Raw genomic sequence first — 20,425 nt, forward strand, 5'->3', positions numbered from 1 at the left:
AGATAATCGTGTTCTATCTAAACAACATTGACTCAAGGCACACTTAAACATTAAATCTGAATGACAACATCATGGCAAACATGCAACAAAAGGTCCCCAGCCAAGACATTCATCATAGATGGCATTAGAAATTTTGTACCTGAACTACTCAAACCAAAGGACAGAAAAAGTTGTGTATATGAACTAGGAGTCTAAAACTTGTAGACAAGGTTAATTCAAATCCCTCACTATATCATTCATCCATGTGGATTATTCTCACATATTGCATTTTAATATCCTTAAGTAACAACATGGTTTCTTGAAGTTTTGCACTAATAAGCTTTTTCTTTCTTGTTTTTTCCTTGATCCGAAGTCACGTTAATTCATAGTAGCTTGTGAGCTAAATTTCATTCGATAGTGATATGGAAATATTGAAGACCATTTATAAGCAACAACTCACACCTTTAGATTAATTTAGGATGCAAAGTTATTGGGGGTTGAGATATTAAAAACAAATTGAGTTCTCTTAACTTGTCAATTTCTCATTAAAAATAACTTAAAACAGCTTGCATGCAAATCAAACTTTGAGCCATGTAACATAGCATGCTATTTCATATTGAGTGTTGGTTCGATATGTCAAGCCTGACCTACATGAACACAATTTTCAATGGTCACCTCATCCTGTAGGTTATTTACATACAACCTTCTGAAGGGAGATCATTTCTTTGGAAAAATGGGACTCAATTGTACGTTGTACTATTTGGAAGAAACATAATGCATGCAACTTCAATAGTAGCAAGCACCTATTATTGCATTGTTTGGCAAAGTTCTAAACTGTGCCATGTCGGAAGCTTGTGTTGATGATATCATCATGGCATATACCACCGAGCCTTAGTTTGGGTGGCACAGACCTTGCCACTTGTGCTGAGGAGCAGGGTTCAATTCTGAAGAGCATCAAACCTCACTCCAACTACCGTATATATAAATCCACCATTTAACAAGCAGTGGCTCAATTTGCCTAGGGGATGGGCTCCGACCTAGGTGGGGATGGGGTAGGTATAGGGTCGAGGATGGGGAGCAGCGCCTCCTGCTTCTCAAAAAAGATATTTTAATGGTATTTTTCTCCAATAATTTCAGGAGGTGGAAGCCAGATCCAGCCACACCCCCGTGATCTTCTATTAGCGGTTACCCTGCTATGAGGGTTATGGGCTGCCATTCAAATTGTATTGGGCTAGCAAACAATTTAGTTTTTGCACTTGCCATGATGGCCATTTTTCACCAGAGTGGTGTCTACCAACACTTCTGGTTTGTTCTTTCTCTTTTCCTTTTTGCTCCTTTAAGTTAATCTTGTAAATTTGTGATACTTGAGCAAAATCTTAATTTTCATGAATATTGAAAGAGCATGGCCATAGTTATGAGCATAAGTTCTTTCTTGAATGCCACTTCAAACTTATCCTAACAAATGAGGACATCAATTGGCTAAAACATACATAAAAGTTTGTAACTAAATAGATGATGAAGAACATGAGAGAGCTCCTACATGTAGGATGGGCACGAAGCTGTTTGAGGCATTACTCAACAGCTATATCAAGTTCAAGTATTATGTTGTAAAAGAAATAGTGTCTGATCTCCATACATCATAGGTTCATTTATCCTATGATGACAAGCTAAGCAAAGGTAATTGAGTAATATATACCCATACAGAAAAGGAAAAAAAAAGATCATTGCAGCACGCATGTTTCCGAAAAAAAAAACAAGAGATCTTTGCAGCATGCATGTTTCCAAATATCAACACAGCTCTTCTTAATTTTTGTCAAAATTTCCTTATATATCCCCGTATCTTTTTTCAAGTAGACTTTCTAAAAGTTTCTTAATTTTCTTAATTTTCCACTGGAACGTATTGAAATAGATAAAAGAGGAATGCCCACAAACAAACATGTAACTGCCAAATTCTTCAAAATTTTACCTTCACATATACAACTAAATTACTTGAGTATATTCAGGATTCTACAAGGCACGGCCTACACATAAGAAATCTAACTTCACAAGGAAAACATGTTATTAAACACATATCTTACCAACCTTTGCACACTCATTTCGAGCCCGATTCCAATCTATTTGCTGATAGGGACAAGCATATAGCTCCTTCCTCAGTGATAAAACTGTAGGTGTAATTGGACCCACAAACCTCTTTCCATATATATAGGACATGGGCAAATAAACCATCCGGCAGTGACACCACATTCGTCCTGTGAAGCAAGAGAAGTTAACATGGCAAACCTTGAAGCATTCAAAAATTAAACAAGTCAGCATTTAATATTGCACTAAGGAATGGTCCCAATGCATGGATAACAGTAAAATCCTTGGACAGATATAACAAGAGGCATGCCTTCCATTATGAATACTCTTGCCTGCATTATCTAAGGTAGCAGACCTCATTTTTTGTATTAACTAGGGAAGACAACATTATGAATGCAAACTCAACTCAACTCAACCAAGCCTTAACCCCAAACTAGTTGGGATCGGCTACATGATTCTTTATCCTCCATTCAGCTCTTTTTGGGCCCACACTTTCTGAAAGATGTAGGGATATCAAGTCAGCATTCTTTACTATGAATGCAAAGAAAAGGAAAACAAATTTACTAATTTTTTGTTAAAAAAAAGAAGGATGTGTCTATCAATTTCTTCAAGTACAGATATTAAATGTTATATATTGGATCAAAGAAGAGTTACGAAGAATGGAAAATTCATTGAAGGTCCATAAAATTATAGAATAATTGTGATATATCATTATATATCAAAATTAATTAATGTTCCTGGTTTCTATATTTACTCAAGTGAATTCTTTTTAATTTACTTGATCTTTTGAACAAGATATCAGCTATCACACCAACCACTTTGTTAGATCTATGGTCAGTGACCTATGGAACATACTTAAGAAAAAGTTCATTCGGATCTATAAGCTATCAGAACAAACAGAAGATATAAGTAGACAAAAGAGCAAAGGAACATGTTGTAAATATCAACACCTTTGGTCCTCGATTTGTATGAAGGAATATTTGTAAATTTGATAATTAATAAGCTGCCTCACAAACATTGAAACAAAATGCATGATCTTAAGATTGTCGGCTGTAAAAGATGGCATAGTATCATAGCAACCTTCATTGTGCATAAAGGAAATAAACTTGTGAATCTAATTACACTTCACCGAGACAGTGAATACTTGAAGAGGTGCCCATTCTCTCTGGGAGTGCATCAGAACTCTTAAAATATTACTACGTTGGTGAGCAATGGCTTCAACACCCAAAGTTCAAAAATAAGTACAATCAACGAGTTCATAGCCACTAAAAGGGATATTGTGCCTACAAAATTTTTCTGAAATTTGGCTTCTCTTGTTGATAAAACGAAGCCAAGATGTACTACTTATTTTGCATTCCTATACATATAATACTAATCTAATACTAATCCAAAACTGTCAACAATAACCCCTTCTGGGAGAAATGAAAAAGACAAAAAAAAACTACTAACAACAGATGGGGGGGAAATTAGAGAGAGAGAGAGAGAGAGTACCTGGATGAACAGGCAGAAAATATGGGAGTAACCACATCTCTGGGGGTAGTGGGTTGTTGCCAGACCATTCAAACACTCCAAGCACCTGCAATTATTTCAGCACAAGGACATCAAAAATTGCTCCTTACAACTGTCAACCACAAGCTTTGTCATTTAGATGGATGAAAGGATCAAATTTATTACAGAGAGCAAAAATTTTCCCCATGATGTTACGGCCGTCGCACCACCATGGTCTAGAATCCAAGTTCGTGCTTTTTGCATTGCCCCATCTCCATCATCGGGTCCTTCACCCAGCAACCTCAATGAAACATATGACAAGGCTGAACCAAACATGGTGCTGTGGCCTTCTATATGCAAACCCCAGCCACCGTCTTTGTTCTGCAATATAATTCATTAAGTCTTCAATATATTGAAGCTTCAGAACCTCTACGTAACAAAGAACTGCCATACAAAACTGAGGGGTTTTTAATTGTGGATGCCTGATGATTGTAGAGGTAACGGCGAATCTCCCGCTGGTGCTCTGGTGATAAAGCAGTATCTAATGCCCCAGTAACAGATAAAACTATAATCTGCACCACAATGAATCAAACACATAAAACAATTGTTATCATATAACAAAAAAGTAGGAATGTGATGCCTTTATGCCCCATCAACTAATTCAGCAAGATGAATGAAATGCATATTCTCATATTTCTTTTTCCTAAGGCAAGTTGACAGAAGGGCATCAGCCTGTAACTTAGGAATAATGCAGAAACAGCATGTTCAAGTTAAGAGACAGAAATGATCCAAAAATCTTCATTCTGCAGTATTAATATCAATGCTGCCTATCAACATACACCAACTGTACTGTATTACGATTGAATATGTTCCAGATGGGAGAAAATACCAAGCCAGGCATAAGGAACAATGGGCCGCCATAGTCCCCAGGCCAGTGTCCATCATGTGCTTGGAGAGTAGAATAACAGCTAATAGCCCTTCTTAAAGAGGTCAATACAACTTCTTCTGTAACATCTTCATGGTCTTCTAGCTCGATGTTGGAGAGGTTTATTTCAAGTGGATTCTCCTTTGCAAACTGCATTAAGAAAGTTAAAAAAGAACAATATCACTACCTTCAAATAAAGGAGATGATCGGAAGAGAGGTGGAGGGGCATTTTCCATCAGAACACACTTTGCCGTCCAAACTCTGGAGTTCCAGAGTCATTCTTATCTATTCAATAGCTGGCAAACTTATATGCTAATGCAGTATCATTTGGCATTTTTAATTATGGAAGACATCCTAGCAGTTAGAGAGTTTTAGCTGCAGAACTAGCATATATAGATGACATGAAGCGAGTATTAGCAAATTCTACTATCATAATGAGTCACAGTGTAGCAATTTGTGTAATCATCAGAGCAATATTGCGTATCATCAATCCTTAAGTCCCAAAGCTATCTCTGACATAATTATTTCAACATCAGTTAAGTATCATAGTAGGGAAAAACCCATAAATCTCAAAATAATTTCTAAAGTTTCAGAAACAACTTGAATCCCAAAATAACTGTACTGGGCATGCTAGATGCTTTCCTCGCAATGATTTTTAATGGCCTAGACATAAATTATGCAAGACAACCAAATCCAGTCATGTAATTACAAGCGTCAGCTTACATGACCAAATAATTTTCAACCTTCGAACGTATATGTAGGTAGGTCTTCTTGTTCCATTATTTCTTAGTCTTGCATATTCTTCCATAAATTATAACTAGCTTGTGAGGGATATTCTCAAGTCATTCATTGATGAATTCTAAATTCACATATATTGAATAAGAATAACAGCATATTTGGATCTCTTAACTACTTCTGTCAACAATCATAGACAACTAGCACATATTTCTACCTGCAGCCTCAGTAAGATAAACATTAAAAAAAAAGAAGAAAAAAAAAATAGTAACAAACGGGGCTTCTTTCTGTTTATATACCTGCAATCGCATGAGGAGATCAGCACTGTGCTTCATCTCAAAACGATGCTCCTGAAACAGCTCACGGGCCTTCTCGACTGCAGCAATCTCTTCAGCCGTGCCCATATTCGGATCAAATTCCCACACCTGCCTCCCTACATGGTTGTTTGTCGTCTTCAGCCACGGGCTGCCGCCCTGCGCAATCTTAAGCCTCCACATTGCCGGATCAGGAGGAAGAACTGCGGGAATCCATCCATTAAAGCAATCAAAACAAAATCCAGCGAGGGAAAAAGGTTCAAGATTAGTGCAAAAACCATATATAAATCCATCGCACTGCAAGGAGAAAGAAAACGAATGCATGCAAGCATATAAAACGCTTAAAATCCTTTCAAGAAACAAGTAAAATCAAGAAATAGAGAGAGCGGGGACCGAGTAAAAATTTCCAGTTCGAATTCAAGGGGAAAATCAAGGAGAAGATATGCGCGAGCACAGTACCACCTTCAAGATCGAGATACTTTGATGGTGATGAGATGGAAAGAATGGAAAATTGCAGATTAGGGGTCTTCCGTTCTTGATTTTATCTTGGAAGCTCCCTCTGGCCCACGGAGGTGGCGGCGGCGTAGGAGGAGCTTCCATCAGTCTTTCTCCTCCCATCTCTGTCACCGCCGCTCGCTCACAGAGAAGGGCATTTAGTTCTAACCTAAAGGGCTGACTGAAAAAGGAAGGGCATTTAGTTCGCTCGCTCCCATCTCTGCTGCCGTTGGTGTGGCCCCTCCCAAAGCAACGCCTCGTGTTCAACCCCTGGGCTGGGCGCCGTGGGAGCTCCAAACCGATGGGGTCGGCTCGACCGCCCGCAGGAGGGAAGGGAAAAAAAAAAAGAGGGTGGCATCCGGACCCGGGCAGCGGACGTGATCGCAGGGCGGCGTTTGCGGTGGCAGACGGAGCAAGGAAGAGCGAGGGTGTGGGGAAGGACTGAGAGAAGCGGAGTCATCATCCAAGGCCCGAGGGGAGAGCGAAGTCGGGTGGGAGGAAACATCGGTCTGTGCCCAGGATTTTTTTATCTCGTATCCGGGCGGTCCAACTGAAATCGAGCGGTACTTTATTTATTTTTAGTTTTTTATTTATTTTTTTTTCTCATTGGCGAAGACTAAAGTAGAATGCCGCTTTATTGATATATGCTGTCTAATCGTACGGTACTTTATCTTTAAATTTACAAAAAATCATCCAAATTATGCACCTTTTTGACCTATTTATTCTTTCCATGGGTGCATCGTTATTTATAGGTACTGCATTATTTTATTTTTTGATTTGATGCATAATTTTTTTTTTTTTCTTACTAAGACGGGTGGATTATACTTGACGAGTACGGATACACCTAATAAAATCAAAAAATAGAATACCTCGGAGTGCCAGAAGCAACTCCCTAACACCAGCTCACAAGGCGCTAGCGGAGTGATTGGCTGCATAAGCAGCCACCCAATCCGCAGCCCCATTGGCTTCACGGAAAACATACTTGATCTGAAAGGCTCCGTCGTCTCTCACCATTGTCCAGATAATCATTGCTAGTTTTGCCATGTTAAGATTCATTTTATGGTTTAAGAACTGTAATATATAAATATATACTTTAGCCCGTTTTCAATAATTCCATTTTTCTATTACATAAAAAAAAAATTCTATGTTAAGATGAAATCGATAATTATAAGTATATAGAATGGCCTAATTAATGGGCACCAACGGCCTATTAAAGAAAAAAATCGTATCTACTCCGTCTTACCTAGTTAATGGGCGTGGGCACCAACGACCTATTAAATACTCAGGATAGCACGAGCACAAATTCTTTGAATTAATTTTATGCTTGGATACGAGAACTAAATGCGAAATTGAAGTTAGATATAGATTGAAATAGGACATAAGTTTGTTGAGTAATTATCCTTGGGTATTGGCAGCAGTTGTTGGCTGAAGATTGAAGATGGTTGCTAAATAAACAAGGATTGATTATTTACATGAATTGCCCATTACCTTTGAATTAAATGGATTGAATAGCAAATTTCCAGTCCAAGTTCATGGGCATGCAACTACTGAACTTAATTGTGATGATATGCAAGAATTTTTTTTTTTTTTTTGAGTAATGATATTATTTTGAAACTTGATGCAGATAACTTTTTGTAAAAGTTTTAACTTAAGAAATTATCATATCCTGGAGCATTAAAGTTTTGTTCCTCAATGACTCCACTTTAATAAAAGTGAGTGTTAGGATTGGTTATGTGGAGATGTTGCGAGATCACTCGGGCTATTCAACATATCCAACAAATGGAATACATTCTGCTGGCATCTATATAAATTGAATTGAAAGGGTTAGATTTTGGTCAGAAAGTTTCCCGGCCTTTATTTCCTTGTGCACCTGTTGAAGGGGATTTTTGCTTTGTTATTGCTTCGGATGGACTTTCTATAACAACAAATTCTTTCATGAACTTTTACAGGAAATTATGGGAGTCTTCAACAGAAACTGCATGATTAGTTCTTCACAGTATCGAAACATATTTCCAACATGGGCTCTTGGGGAAATGCTTGGGCTGACAGGCACAATCATATAGATTTGAGTCCTTTATCAGTCACTTTGTGCAAAAAAAGCCGAAGATTAGTCTAACAGCCATACAGGACATTCTCCATGACATGTCAAGCAGTAAGATCTGCATTTCTGAATACTTTGTTTGAGGGGAAAAACATCAACATTCTGACCAAGGATTACAATATGGCAGAAGAGATTAGCATTCAGTTTTTCTTGGTCAGCAGGACTCGGCAGCGATATTCCCCAAGAGCCCATATTGGAAATATGTTTCGATACTGTGAATAACTAATCATGCAGTTTCTGTTGAAGACTCCCATAATTTCCTGTAAAAAACAGACACGTAAACAAAGGCAAGCATTAAGGGGAAAAAACATTAGGAAAAGAAAGTACCCAATATTTAGAAATTTTAATGTGCATATCCATATAATACACATAACACAAGATGCACCATTTTGTGCCCCTATTGTTTCCTACTTGGAGTTCAGCAAAAGGTTTAAGAGCTGTAATATATAAATATATACTTTAGCCAGTTTTCAATAATTCCATCTTTCTATTACATAAAAAATAATTCTATGTTAAGATGAGATCGACGGTGAATAATTATAAGTATATAGAACGGCCTAGTTAATGAGCACCAAGGACCTATTAATGGGCACCAACGACCTATTAAATAAAAAAATCGTATCTACTACGTTCTTACCTAGTTTATGGGCACCAACGACCTATTAAATACTCAGGATAGCACGAGCACAATTTCTTTTAATTAATTTTATGCTTGGATACGAGAACTAAATGCGAAATTGAAGTTAGATATAGACTGAAATAGGACAAAAAGTTTGTTGAGTAATTATCCTTGTGTATTGGCAGCAGTTGTTGGCTGGAGATTGAAGATGGTTGCTAAATAAACAAGGATTGCTTATTTACATGAATTGCCCATTACCTTTGAATTAAATGGATTGAATAGCAAATTTCCAGTCTAACTTCATGGGCATGCAAGTACTGAACTTAATTGTGATGATATGCAAGATTTTTTTTTTTTTGAGTAATGGTATTATTTTGAAACTAGATGCAGATAACTTTTTGTAAAAGTTTTGACTTAAGAAATTATCATATCCTGGAGCATTAAATTCATTAGCTCAGCAAAGAGATGTAAAAACCACGAAGTGGATGATTTAGGGACTGGATTTATCTAATTTTGTTATGATTGAAATTGCAAGGAGGAGTGAGTTGAATAAGGCTGCGCATAGCTATGAATTTGTAAGAAGTTATGCTGCAGAAAACAATTGACCTGTAAAGCTATTTTTAAGTTCTTAGTCAACTAGTAGTATGTCCTATCTTATTGGCTATCTTACAATAAAAAATAAAATTGTGGTTGGACTGCTGTGGCTTTTCTTTCAAGGACAAGATCAGCTCGACTCATTTAAACAGGAAGCTGGAATAGAAGTTGATCCTTTTGGGGACTTAAATACGGAGGCGGAGAACAGTTTTCGATGATAATTCTTATGTTTGTTACTTTAGTTGTCATGATTTCGAATCACATAGGATGGTTTAGAACTTGGATCTGTGTAGAAAGTTGCTTCCAATGGTATTGTAAAATATGCTGGAAATTTACAATGTTCTACTGTGCTCTAATCTGTTTTGACATTTCTTCTAGGCGAGGAGATAATTTCAGGGGCTCAGAGAATACACTTACCTGAGTTATTGACAAAACGTGCAGAGGCATGTGGCATTGATGTTAAGACTATATCAACATATATTGACTCTTTCCTGTATGAAGTCACATTTTTTATTTATTTTTTCTTCTATATTTTTTGTGCCTTTTCTTTTCGTGGGTTTCCTTTTAAAAGCAACATAGGTTTTTTGTGAAGATGCATGCATCAATCTTAAAAGCTGAAACCCTGTGTTGTTTGTGGTGCTCGTGTCACAGGAATGGTTTGGTATACCTCGTGTCCGAAGCTTCATAACTGTTAACCCATGTAAACTTGCACTGAAATCGGTTGGACATGGGTAAAAATGTTGTTACAGTTGGAATTTTAAATGACTGGCTTCCAGACCAAGTGTTTGTAACTTCTCACCTTCACTGTAGAAAACGTAAAAACAGGCTGGCTCTCACCTTTTTCCTTTCTCGTCTCATGCACTTTTTGGTTGCCTAAACCCAGTGGATAGTCGAATAGATTTCCTTGCATGCTCCTTTACTGACAACTACATCCCAACAGACTAGTATGGTCTGTTTGTTTCAATTGCATGCATGTAGGATCTTTCCTAGTCATCAGCACAAGACCCAAACCAATACTCAGGATGCCAATTTCTCCACCTATTCTTCTGTGGAGTTTTCGTCTCTGGTCCACCTGGTCATGTATGACTTTAGCACCTTTTTTTTTATAGCTTATTCATTGTATAGTTTATTTAACTAGCTTATTTCCTTGTGCACCTGTTGAAGGGGATTTTTGCTTTGTTATTGCTTCGGATGGACTTTCTAAAGCAAAACAAAATTAATCCATGGTGTTTTTTTTTTCCTCTCCTCTTCAACTATGCTGGATCTCATCCTGTGCTGCAGACAATTTAAGAGACACCTGCTTTGCCGAAAGAATTGTCATTATTTCATGAACTAGTAATTCAGAAAACCATATATCAAGCTGGAAGGAAACCACAAATTAGTAGTCGAGGGTGACAAAAATGCTTCTCTCAACTATTTGAGTTCTGCTTCACAGATCTGCATCTCCTACATTTTCCGTCAGCGCTGTTTGGTGCATATTCTGCTGGTGCCTGCTACTTGGATCTCTCATGCTGCATTGTCTATCTTTGATATGCCTGAGGTGCTCCTCGTAATGCATCTTCTATTGGTTGGTTTTTGTGCAAAACGGTGTTGGGGTTGTGCAGATCTACCATAGACGACCTGCTTTCTGTTTGAGGTGGAGTACCGAATCCATTGTTTTTCCAGTTCTCTTTGGGCAAAGAAAAGGAAATCATCGTTCTTCAGTTTGTATCTCGTATTCTCCATTGCTCGCGGTACGACGCTTGCAATTTAAGATATGCATGGTCAAACAAGCCAGGTTCGCCGTACTCGTCAGTGATATGGAATACTTCTCAGCGGAGGCGTAAGTAACATGGTATGTGATGCGCAAAAATACAGGATCCAAACGACGAACAGAACAATACACAGAATTGAGAGAGGAAGAGGAAGAAAAAATTGAACACAGGGATTTACGTGGTTCGGCAATGTGCCTACGTCCACGGGAGCGAAACGGCCGTAACTTTTCTTCTGTTACCAAATAACAAGGGTTACAAGATATTTATAGCTAAACCCTAACCCTAGAGTCCCAATCCCTATCAGCATCCCTGGTAAAATAAAATATTACATAATTATCCCAAAGATAAATATACCGTCGCTTCGCTCCGCTCCGTTAGAATACCAGTGTACCACTCAAATAAGAATACCACTTAATATGAGCCACTTATTCTAACAATCTCCACCTTGGCGAATATTCACCCCTTAGGAGAAAAATAACCTGGGACACCACCTGACGCTGATAGGTTGGAACACATCCTCTCTAGCACCTAGAGATGTTAACCAAGTCCAAGCAATGCTTGAACTTGTCTGCAGTAACGGGTTTTGTCAACATGTCTGCTGCATTTTCAGAAGTGTGAACTTTCTCAAGCAATATATCACCGGAAGAAACCAACTCCCTGATCTTATGATACCTCACATCTATGTGCTTGGTTCTCGCATGATACACCTGGTTCTTCGCCAAATAGATCGCACTCTGACTGTCACAATGCAACTGAACTCCACCTTGCTGAACACCCCCACCTTGCTGAACACCCAGCTCCTTGACTAATCCCGTTAACCACAATGCTTCCTTGGCAGCCTCAGCCACTGCCATATACTCTGACTCAGTCGTAGATAGTGCAACTAGAGACTGTACCATGGACCTCCAACTGATAGGCCCTCGTGCAAGAGTAAATACATAGCCTGTAGTCGACCTCCTGTCATCCAAGTCCCCTGCATAATCTGCATCAACATACCCTACGACTGAAGGATCATCTTGCTGTCTGACAAACATGATACCATGGTCTATAGTACTCCTCAAGTATCTGAAAATCCACTTGACTGCATCCCAATGCTGTCTCCCTGGATTCGCCATAAACTTGCTCACTGCACTAACTGCATGCGCCAAATCCGGCCTGGTACAAACCATAGCATACATCAGACACCCCACTGCACTAGCATATGGAACCGTTGACATGTCTTCAATTTCTTTTTCTGTCTTTGGGCACTGTGAGGTAGACAATCTGAAATGATTCGCTAAAAGTGTGCTCACTGGCTTCGCATTACCCATGCTGAACCTCTCCAACACCTTTTGTATATAACTACCTGAGATAACCACAATTTCCTGGAATCTCTGTCCCTGCGAATCTCCATCCCAAGAATCTTCTTGGCCGCGCCCAAATCCTTCATGTCAAACTCTCTACTCAACAAAATCTTCAACTTGTTGACTTCATTTATACTCTTCGCAGCAATCAGCATATCATCAACATAAAGTAACAGAAAAATAAAAGAACCATCATCAAGGCTCCTCACATAAACACAACAGTCATACTCACATCTTCTGTAGCCAATCCGAATCATGTAGGAGTCAAAACGCTTGTACCACTGCCTCGGAGACTGCTTTAGCCCATAAAGTGACTTCCTCAATTTACAGACTAAGTGCTCCTGTCCAGGTTCTGAAAACCCTTCTGGCTGCTGCATGTAAATCTGCTCCTCCAACTCACCGTGAAGAAAAGCTGTCTTTACATCCATCTGCTCTAACTCCATATTGTAATGTGCTACCAATGCCAACACTACCCTGATGGAAGTGTGTCTGACCACTGAGGAGAAAATCTCATCATAGTCAATCCCAGCTCTCTGTGAGTATCCCTTTGCTACCAGACGTGCCTTGAACTTTTTCCATTCTTTTTCTGATACTGCTTCCTTTTTCTTAAACACCCACTTGCATCCTATCGCTCTCTTCCCCTTTGGAAGCTCCACCAACTTCCATGTCTGATTTTTATTCAAAGATTCCATCTCCTCCATCATAGCACCCATCCATTTACTCTTCTCCTGGCTGTGTACTGCCTTCTGAAAAGTAGTAGGATCTCCACTGCTAGTGATTAATGCATAGGAAACCAAATCTTCAAAACCATACCTAGTTGGTGGCTTGATAGTACGCTTGGGTCTATCTGTGGTTATATTATGTTGCTCTTGATCGGCTGAGGTAGAAGTCTCTGTACCCTGAATATTATTTTCCTTGACAGAACTCTCTAACTCCACCTGCATCACCTGCTTATTGCTGGTGCAACTTTCTGGCATCTGTTTCTCTTCTTCTTGAGTACTTTTCAACATGGCTTTCTCATCAAAAACCACATCTCTGCTGATCACCACCTTGTTTGCCTTCGAATCCCAAAGCTTGTACCCTTTCACCCCTTTCTGATACCCCAGAAAGATACACTGTCTAGACTTCGGGTCTAGCTTTGACCTCTCCTCACTAGGAATATGCACATAGGCAGGACATCCAAATACTCTCAAACTTGAGTAGTCTACCTCATTACCTGTCCATACCTCCTCTGCAACCTTACCATCTAGTGCTGCCCTAGGTGACCTGTTAATCAAGAAGCATGCCATATTCACTGCCTCTGCCCAGAAGTTCTTTGCAAGCCCTGCATTTAACCTGAGACACCGTGCTCTTTCAGCTATAGTCCTGTTCGTCCTTTCCGCCACACCGTTCTGCTGAGGTGTCTTGCGTACTGTGAAGTGTCTCTTAATTCCATGCTGCTCACAAAACTCAATGAACTTTGAATCTGTGTACTCAGTCCCATTGTCTGACCTGAGGCATTTGATCTTTCTCCCTGTCTGATTCTCTACTTCAGCTTTCCACAACTTGAACTTGGCAAACGTTTCTGACTTGTGCTGCATGAAGTACACCCAGACCTTTCTCGAGAAATCATCAATAAAAGTTACGAAATATGTATGTCCACCCCGTGATGCTACTCTGACTGGTCCCCAAACATCTGTATGAATATAGTCAAGAATACCCTTTGTCTTGTGCGTGGCAGTCCTGAATTGAACCTTGTTCTGTTTTCCAAGAACACAATACTTACAGAAATCCAGTTTGCAAGTTTTAACACCCTTCAGGAAATTTCTTTTATGCAGTTCCAGCATACCACGTTCACTCATATGACCCAAACGCATATGCCACAAGACTGTATTATCAGACTCAGATTCTGCAGCAGCAACTCCACCTACAACAGTAGTCCCTATCAACCTGTAGATGTTCCCTGCTACTTTCTGCCCCTTCATCACTGTCATAGCACCTCTACTAACCTTCATTACTCCACCTTGAGACTTGTAACAAAACCCGTTAGAGTCTAAGGTACCCAATGAAATTAGATTCTTTCTCAAATCTGGAACATGTCTAACATCACACAACGTTCTAACCACACCATCAAACATAGTAATTCTGATATTCCCTATTCCAATGACTTTGCAAGATGCATTATTACCCATCAAAACAGAACCAGAATTAACTAACCTGTAGGTGTCAAACCAATCTTTATTGGGCGTCATGTGATAGGAACATGCTGAATCCAGAATCCAAGAATCAGCGAGATGATCTGAACTGGACGAAACTGAAAGTATGTCACCGTCACTGCTCTCTGTATCTTCTTTTACTATATTTGCAGACTTGGACCCTTCAGATCTGTCATCATCTTTACCCTTCCTTTTTTCAGGACAATTCCGCTTTATGTGACCTTGTTTTCCACACTTGTAGCACGTTATGCTCTTCTTTTTCCTGGATTTAGATCGAGATTTACTGCGATTTGATCCATTCCTTGTGTTGCTTCTTCCACGCTCCTGGTTACCCTTCACCACTAAGCCTTCTCCTTGAGAACTCTCAGCACTGGCTTTCTTCCTCTGATGAAAACCTAACAAGGCTCCAATGACGTCCTCTAACTCTAGGGTCTCCTTTCCCCACGTCAGAGTTGTAACCAAATTTTCGTACGTAGGAGAAGCGGGTAAAGAATGCAATAACATCAATGCTTTGTCTTCGTCTTCAAACTTCACATCAACTCGCTGCAGATCACTGATAATCTGATTGAACACGTTGATATGTTGGCTTAAATCAGCACCCTCTGTCATCTTAAGACCGTACAGTTTCTGCTTAAGATAGAGCTTGTTCGTCAACGATTTGGACATGTACCGACTCTCCAATTTTGACCAAATTGCTGCCGGCGATTCCTCGTCCATGACATGATACATCACGTCATCAGCCAGACAAAGTCGTATATTTGAAACAGCCTTAGCCTCCAATTCCTTCCACTCTGCATTACCCATGTCATCTGGTTTCTTTCCGTACAGGGCCTTTACCATACCCTGTGATACTAACAGATCCTTCACCCTCCTCTGCCATAGCCCGAAATTCCCAGTTCCATCGAACTTTATCACATCGAACTTCGCAGAAGACATCCCTACAATCTTATCTTTTTGCAAAATAAATTAGAGAAAAATAGGATCTGATGAAAATAAAAAAATACCAGAAACGCCCCTCTTCGGTCAGAACGCGCACGGGAGAGACTCCTCTTCCGGATCTATCACGCGCGGCGTTGGAGACGCGGCAGAGGCGGTGCGGTCACGGGCACACGACGGCGCAGCAACCGGAGGACGCGGGCAGACACAGGAGCACGGGGGCTTCTTCTTCCTCGCTCGTGGACTGCAACAGGGAGTTTTTCTTCCTTCCACGCGGAAGCCGCCGCAAACAAGGAACCACCACAGGGAGAAGAAACTTGGGTTTCAGTTTTGGGAAGAAGACGCCTTGGGAGAAACAACCCACCACCTGAAGCAAAACCTCCCACGGCTTGGAACAACCCCTCCTGTGAAACAGAACGCCCAAAAAAAAAGAAACCACTGGACTTCCGTTCCTTCTCTCACGCTCCTTCCTCTGTTCTTCTTCTCGTTTTGGGAAGAGAAGACACCCAAAAAATATGAGCCTTCCACGTGAAGCAAAGTTTCCCCCTTCACGTGAAGCAGAAATCACCCACAGCACCGTGGGGATTTTGTCTTGAGAAGAAGACGCCCAAAAGAACCCACGCGACGGGAAGAAGAAGAAGTTCCTCCTTGTTTTTTTTTTTTGTTCTGTGTGTTGTTCTCGGCTTGGGAACAACCCTGAGATCCCACAAGAATTAACACCCACGGCTTGGGAAGAGAGCCTTGGGAGAGAGGACACAAACCCCTCAGCCCCTCACGTGAAACAGAGAGAAAACAAATCCCCCCTTCCTTCACGTGGATCAGAAATCGCCCGCAGCACCAACGGGAGATCACTTTTCCTTTCCTCGCGGCACCGACGTGAACACCTTGCAGCTCTGATACCAATTGATGCGCAAAAATACAGGATCCAAACGACGAACAGAACAATACACAGAATTGAGAGAGGAAGAGGAAGAAAAAATTGAACACAGGGATTTACGTGGTTCGGCAATGTGCCTACGTCCACGGGAGCGAAACGGCCGTAACTTTTCTTCTGTTACCAAATAACAAGGGTTACAAGATATTTATAGCTAAACCCTAACCCTAGAGTCCCAATCCCTATCAGCATCCCTGGTAAAATAAAATATTACATAATTATCCCAAAGATAAATATATCCCGTCGCTTCGCTCCGCTCCGTTAGAATACTAGTGTACCACTCAAATAAGAATACCACTTAATATGAGCCACTTATTCTAACAGTATGCTACCCTGTTAACAGATTTGACTGATTTGACTAACTACTTTTATACTGAGCAGCAAAATATAAATGTATCAATATATATTAATGCATTTATTTATTCGTTCATTTGTGTGTGTATATATATATATATATATTTATTTATTTATTTATTTTATGCAAAATCTCATGCCGTGGCGGCCGTGGGAGGAGGCCTGGGAGGGGGCCGCGGCAGGCCGGCAGCGAAGTTTCTTCTCCTCCCAAGAGGCTGGCGGCGGCTGCGGCCCGACGTCCCTTCTCCTTCCTTCTTCTCGTTTCTTCTCCTTCCAAGAGGCCGCCGGCGGCTGCGGCCCGGCGTCCCTTCTTCTCCTTTCTTCTTCTCGTTTCTTTTCCTCTCCTCTTTTCTTTTCTTCTCCTCCTGTGAGGCTGGCGGCGTCGGAAGGAGACTGAGCTGTGGCTGGCCAACAGCAGCTCCCTTTTTCTCCTTTCTTCTCCTCCCGCGAGGCCAGCAACACTAGAAGGGGGCCGAGCCGTGGCGGCCGCAGCTTGTGTGCAGACCCCCTTCTTCGGCACCTCCCTACCATAGGGGCGGGGCATCTTTGGCATTTTATTTTAAAAAAAATGCTCTTAGGGACCGAGGATTCAAATTAGTGAAGCTGTTGGACTGGAGATTTCTGTTATGTGTTATACCAGAGTCCTTCATAGGGTGGAGAATTAATTACCCATAAATATTATTATAACATACACACCCCTAATATTCCGCAGGCTACAACAATGGCAACAGGGAGGGTCAAGGTATACCGAAGCCGGCGTGGCAAAGAATCCAGGCCCTCTGAATGGAATGTCAGATGCGTTGTTTGACGCGTACCAAAATGTGGCTATTGTAAAAGAGTCGTCGGAAGATAGGATGAAATTAATAATTATATGATGGTGGGTGACAGATATATTACCGAATAATTGTACGAGATACAATGTATTCTTAATAGGTATAAATTGAATAATATGCATATGGATGAAATTATAATTGCGTCCTTTATTTATTATTGATAAATGGACTTCAAAAAAAAATTGAAACATAAGAAAGATGATATTTCTTTTGCAGATTCGACTAACCATTTTAGTATCAAGTAGCAATATCATATACTAGATGAAAAATATACTAGATGAAAACAAGGAGCAAAATGCTCGTGATACCAAAATCTATATGGTGGGTGAAAATCGGTTAAACAAACCCACAAATAAAAGAGCCTATCAATCTGCCACTACTTACAAGAACAAAAAGAAGAAAAGTGCACACTTTCATTGTAGAAAATGGACATCACAAGGTAGAATGTCATCTTCTCAAAAACAAAAGGGTGCATCAACAGAAAAAAAAAAAAAAAACTTTGTTGCAATGATAATGATGTTCTTAAAGATGATGGAACTTGGTGGATTCACTCTGGCGCAACCAAACACGTGCAAGGACAAAAATCTATCCAAGAAGTATGACCACTAAAAGATAGAAAGTATTCTCTATAATGGAAAACTCATCCATTACAAAAGTCAATGGAAAAGAAACCATAGAACTTAAATTCACTTTTGAAAAAAAATGCTGGCTCTTAATGATCTATATTATGTACTAAAATTTAGAAAAAATCTTATGCCTGGTAATCTTCTAGATAACTTTGGCTTCAAATTAGTATTTGAAATAGATAAATTTATTCTATTCAAGGGTGAAATCTCTATAGGAAAAGACTTTTTAATAATAAAAAAATGCTATTATTCGTTTGCATGTAAATGATATGCTAATTTTTAGTACCGATTTAGAAACTCACCCATGGTTTACAAGTTGAGCAGGCCCTTGCACACATTTATCAAGATCACTCAAAACTAGGTTTAAATATAGAGCACACTGTTTACATTACTTCCCGTTTTTTAACACAATTAACAGGTTGAGAAAGCATGGGCAAACTTTCCACTACAAGCATCATATGCATTTATCAGTCAACAAAATATATAAAATAAAGAAAAATAAAAATGTAATATTTGATTGTTCGATGCTGTCGCAATAGGGAGCATAGCTTGGTGCAATAGTAAAATGCTTGGGCAGAAGAGATTAGCATTCAAGTTTTCTTGGTCAGCAGGACACGGCAGCGATATTCCCCAAGAGCCCATATTGGAAATATGTTTCGATACTGTGAATAACTAATCATGCAGTTTTTGTTGAAGACTCCCATAATTTCCTGTAAAAAACAGACACGTAAACAAAGGCAGGCATTAAGGGGAAAAAACCAGACGCGCGTAAACAAATGCAAGCATTGGGAAAAGAAAAAACCCAATATTTAGAAATTTTAATGTGCATATCCATATAATACACAACACAAGACGCACCATTTTGTGCCCCTATTGTTTCCTACTTGGAATTCAGCAAAAGGAATCCTCCTTTCAGCTTACTAGGAGTATTAGAGCAAGTCAGGTCAAGTTTACCTTTTTCTATTGAGATCTGTTTTGTTAATTAATTCGACAATGTTGGGGCATCATAAAAGAAAACAAAAATGAAGATGAAAATCAGCACAGGACAATGTACCGTAGGAAAAATATAATCTGATTTGGCATTGAACTTATCAGTCATTATATGAAGAAAGAGAGAAATCTCTCCTGATTCCTGAAAGCCTTTCAATGGACAAAATAATCTTGCAGATAATAATGGATGATCAATAGTAGATGATATATATTATTTTCTCTTGAAAATCCATAATGTTAGAAATAGTCTACATTTTTCAGGTTTTTTTATAAATTGTTTAACGTGCAAAACTATGAGCTCTTTTTCAAGCTGTAAATCAAGCTTCAACAAATCATGGGTTAGAGTGACATTTCATCGTTTGCTGAAAGTAGTTGTGACTTACCTGTTGTGGAAACTCGCCACTCTCCATTTGCATGTTAATCAACACCTTCGCTGCTCGGTGCAAAGGTTCTGGGTCTCGCTCAGCCTGTTCCAGATATAGCACAACAAATTTACACGTTAGAGACAATTTGACTAGTCATCTAAGAAATAAAATCTTCAACCATTTCGGAGTTTCTTCTTCTTTTTGTTTCAACAGCTTGACTAGAAGCTTTATCAAATGATTGACATCAACAGTGCCAAACATGAAGAATCCAACATCAGATCATCATCACCACCACTGATATGCTCCTACCAAGCTTCACATTTAATAAGAATTCTTGTGCTAATCTTTTATAATTATGACTCATTGTGCAATTAAATTGCAAGAATCATCGCAACAAGTCATGGTTACCTATTTGATCAACTCGCTTCAGTCAAGTTTCATTCATGGATCATAATTCACTCTTTCCAATGAATTTTGTTTGCCAGAGGTCAATTAAGAAACCTCCTTTTATAAAGTTGAAATATTCAAATCAAACTAAACTTCAATTCATACAATTGTTAGCTTTGATTCGTTGAGATATAAGAGATTAGTAATACATTAATATCACACTTGGAGAATGATTAAGAGATGTTCCACCCTTGCAGTTAATTGAATAACCTCCTCTTGATTTGCCAACAGCTGTTCGCTCAGCGGGTTGGCACCTTTCTCTAATTGAAAGGTCTTGGGTTCAAACCTACTGCTTTGCCCAAGATGGGTCCAGAGAAGG

At 39.5% G+C, this 20,425-nt stretch overlaps 2 protein-coding genes across 15 annotated transcripts in view; both read right to left on the reverse strand.

Annotated features, from left to right (window-relative positions):
- Positions 1 to 6,563, reverse strand: part of LOC148700322 (cycloartenol synthase-like) — a 31,759-nt gene extending 25,196 nt beyond the window's left edge. For 3 of the 4 annotated variants that reach the window (XR_016398075.1, XM_088709043.2, XM_089926688.1), the window contains exons 1-7: positions 5,983 to 6,563; positions 5,506 to 5,723; positions 4,436 to 4,621; positions 4,029 to 4,118; positions 3,733 to 3,927; positions 3,550 to 3,634; positions 2,062 to 2,228 (exon numbers count right to left, since the gene is read on the reverse strand). Coding sequence is in view for 3 of the 4 variants with exons in the window: in XM_088709043.2 (XP_088565169.2) it covers positions 2,062 to 2,228; positions 3,550 to 3,634; positions 3,733 to 3,927; positions 4,029 to 4,118; positions 4,436 to 4,621; positions 5,506 to 5,703 (921 nt within the window). In the remaining variant the exon portion in view is untranslated. Of the gene's footprint in view, positions 1 to 2,061; positions 2,229 to 3,549; positions 3,635 to 3,732; positions 3,928 to 4,028; positions 4,119 to 4,435; positions 4,622 to 5,505; positions 5,724 to 5,979 lie in introns of all 4 variants that reach the window. The other variant, XM_089926687.1, reaches the window with a different exon arrangement.
- A 1,612-nt stretch (positions 6,564 to 8,175) lies between these two features.
- Positions 8,176 to 20,425, reverse strand: part of LOC103720906 (cycloartenol synthase-like) — a 63,736-nt gene continuing 51,486 nt past the window's right edge. For 10 of the 11 annotated variants that reach the window (XM_089926686.1, XM_089926682.1, XM_088709021.2 and 7 more), the window contains 2 exons: positions 19,678 to 19,761; positions 18,642 to 19,014 (listed from right to left, as the gene is read on the reverse strand). In XM_089926686.1, coding sequence (XP_089782812.1) covers positions 18,895 to 19,014; positions 19,678 to 19,761 — 204 coding nt within the window. In that variant the 3' untranslated portion in view covers positions 18,642 to 18,894. Of the gene's footprint in view, positions 8,377 to 18,641; positions 19,015 to 19,677; positions 19,762 to 20,425 lie in introns of those variants that run through there. The other variant, XM_089926680.1, reaches the window with a different exon arrangement.

The sequence above is a fragment of the Phoenix dactylifera genome, chromosome 12, assembly GCF_051530095.1.
Source record: "Phoenix dactylifera cultivar Ajwa chromosome 12, Ajwa_hap1_PhDact_Kaust_v1.1, whole genome shotgun sequence".
NCBI classification, from domain to species: domain Eukaryota; kingdom Viridiplantae; phylum Streptophyta; class Magnoliopsida; order Arecales; family Arecaceae; genus Phoenix; species Phoenix dactylifera.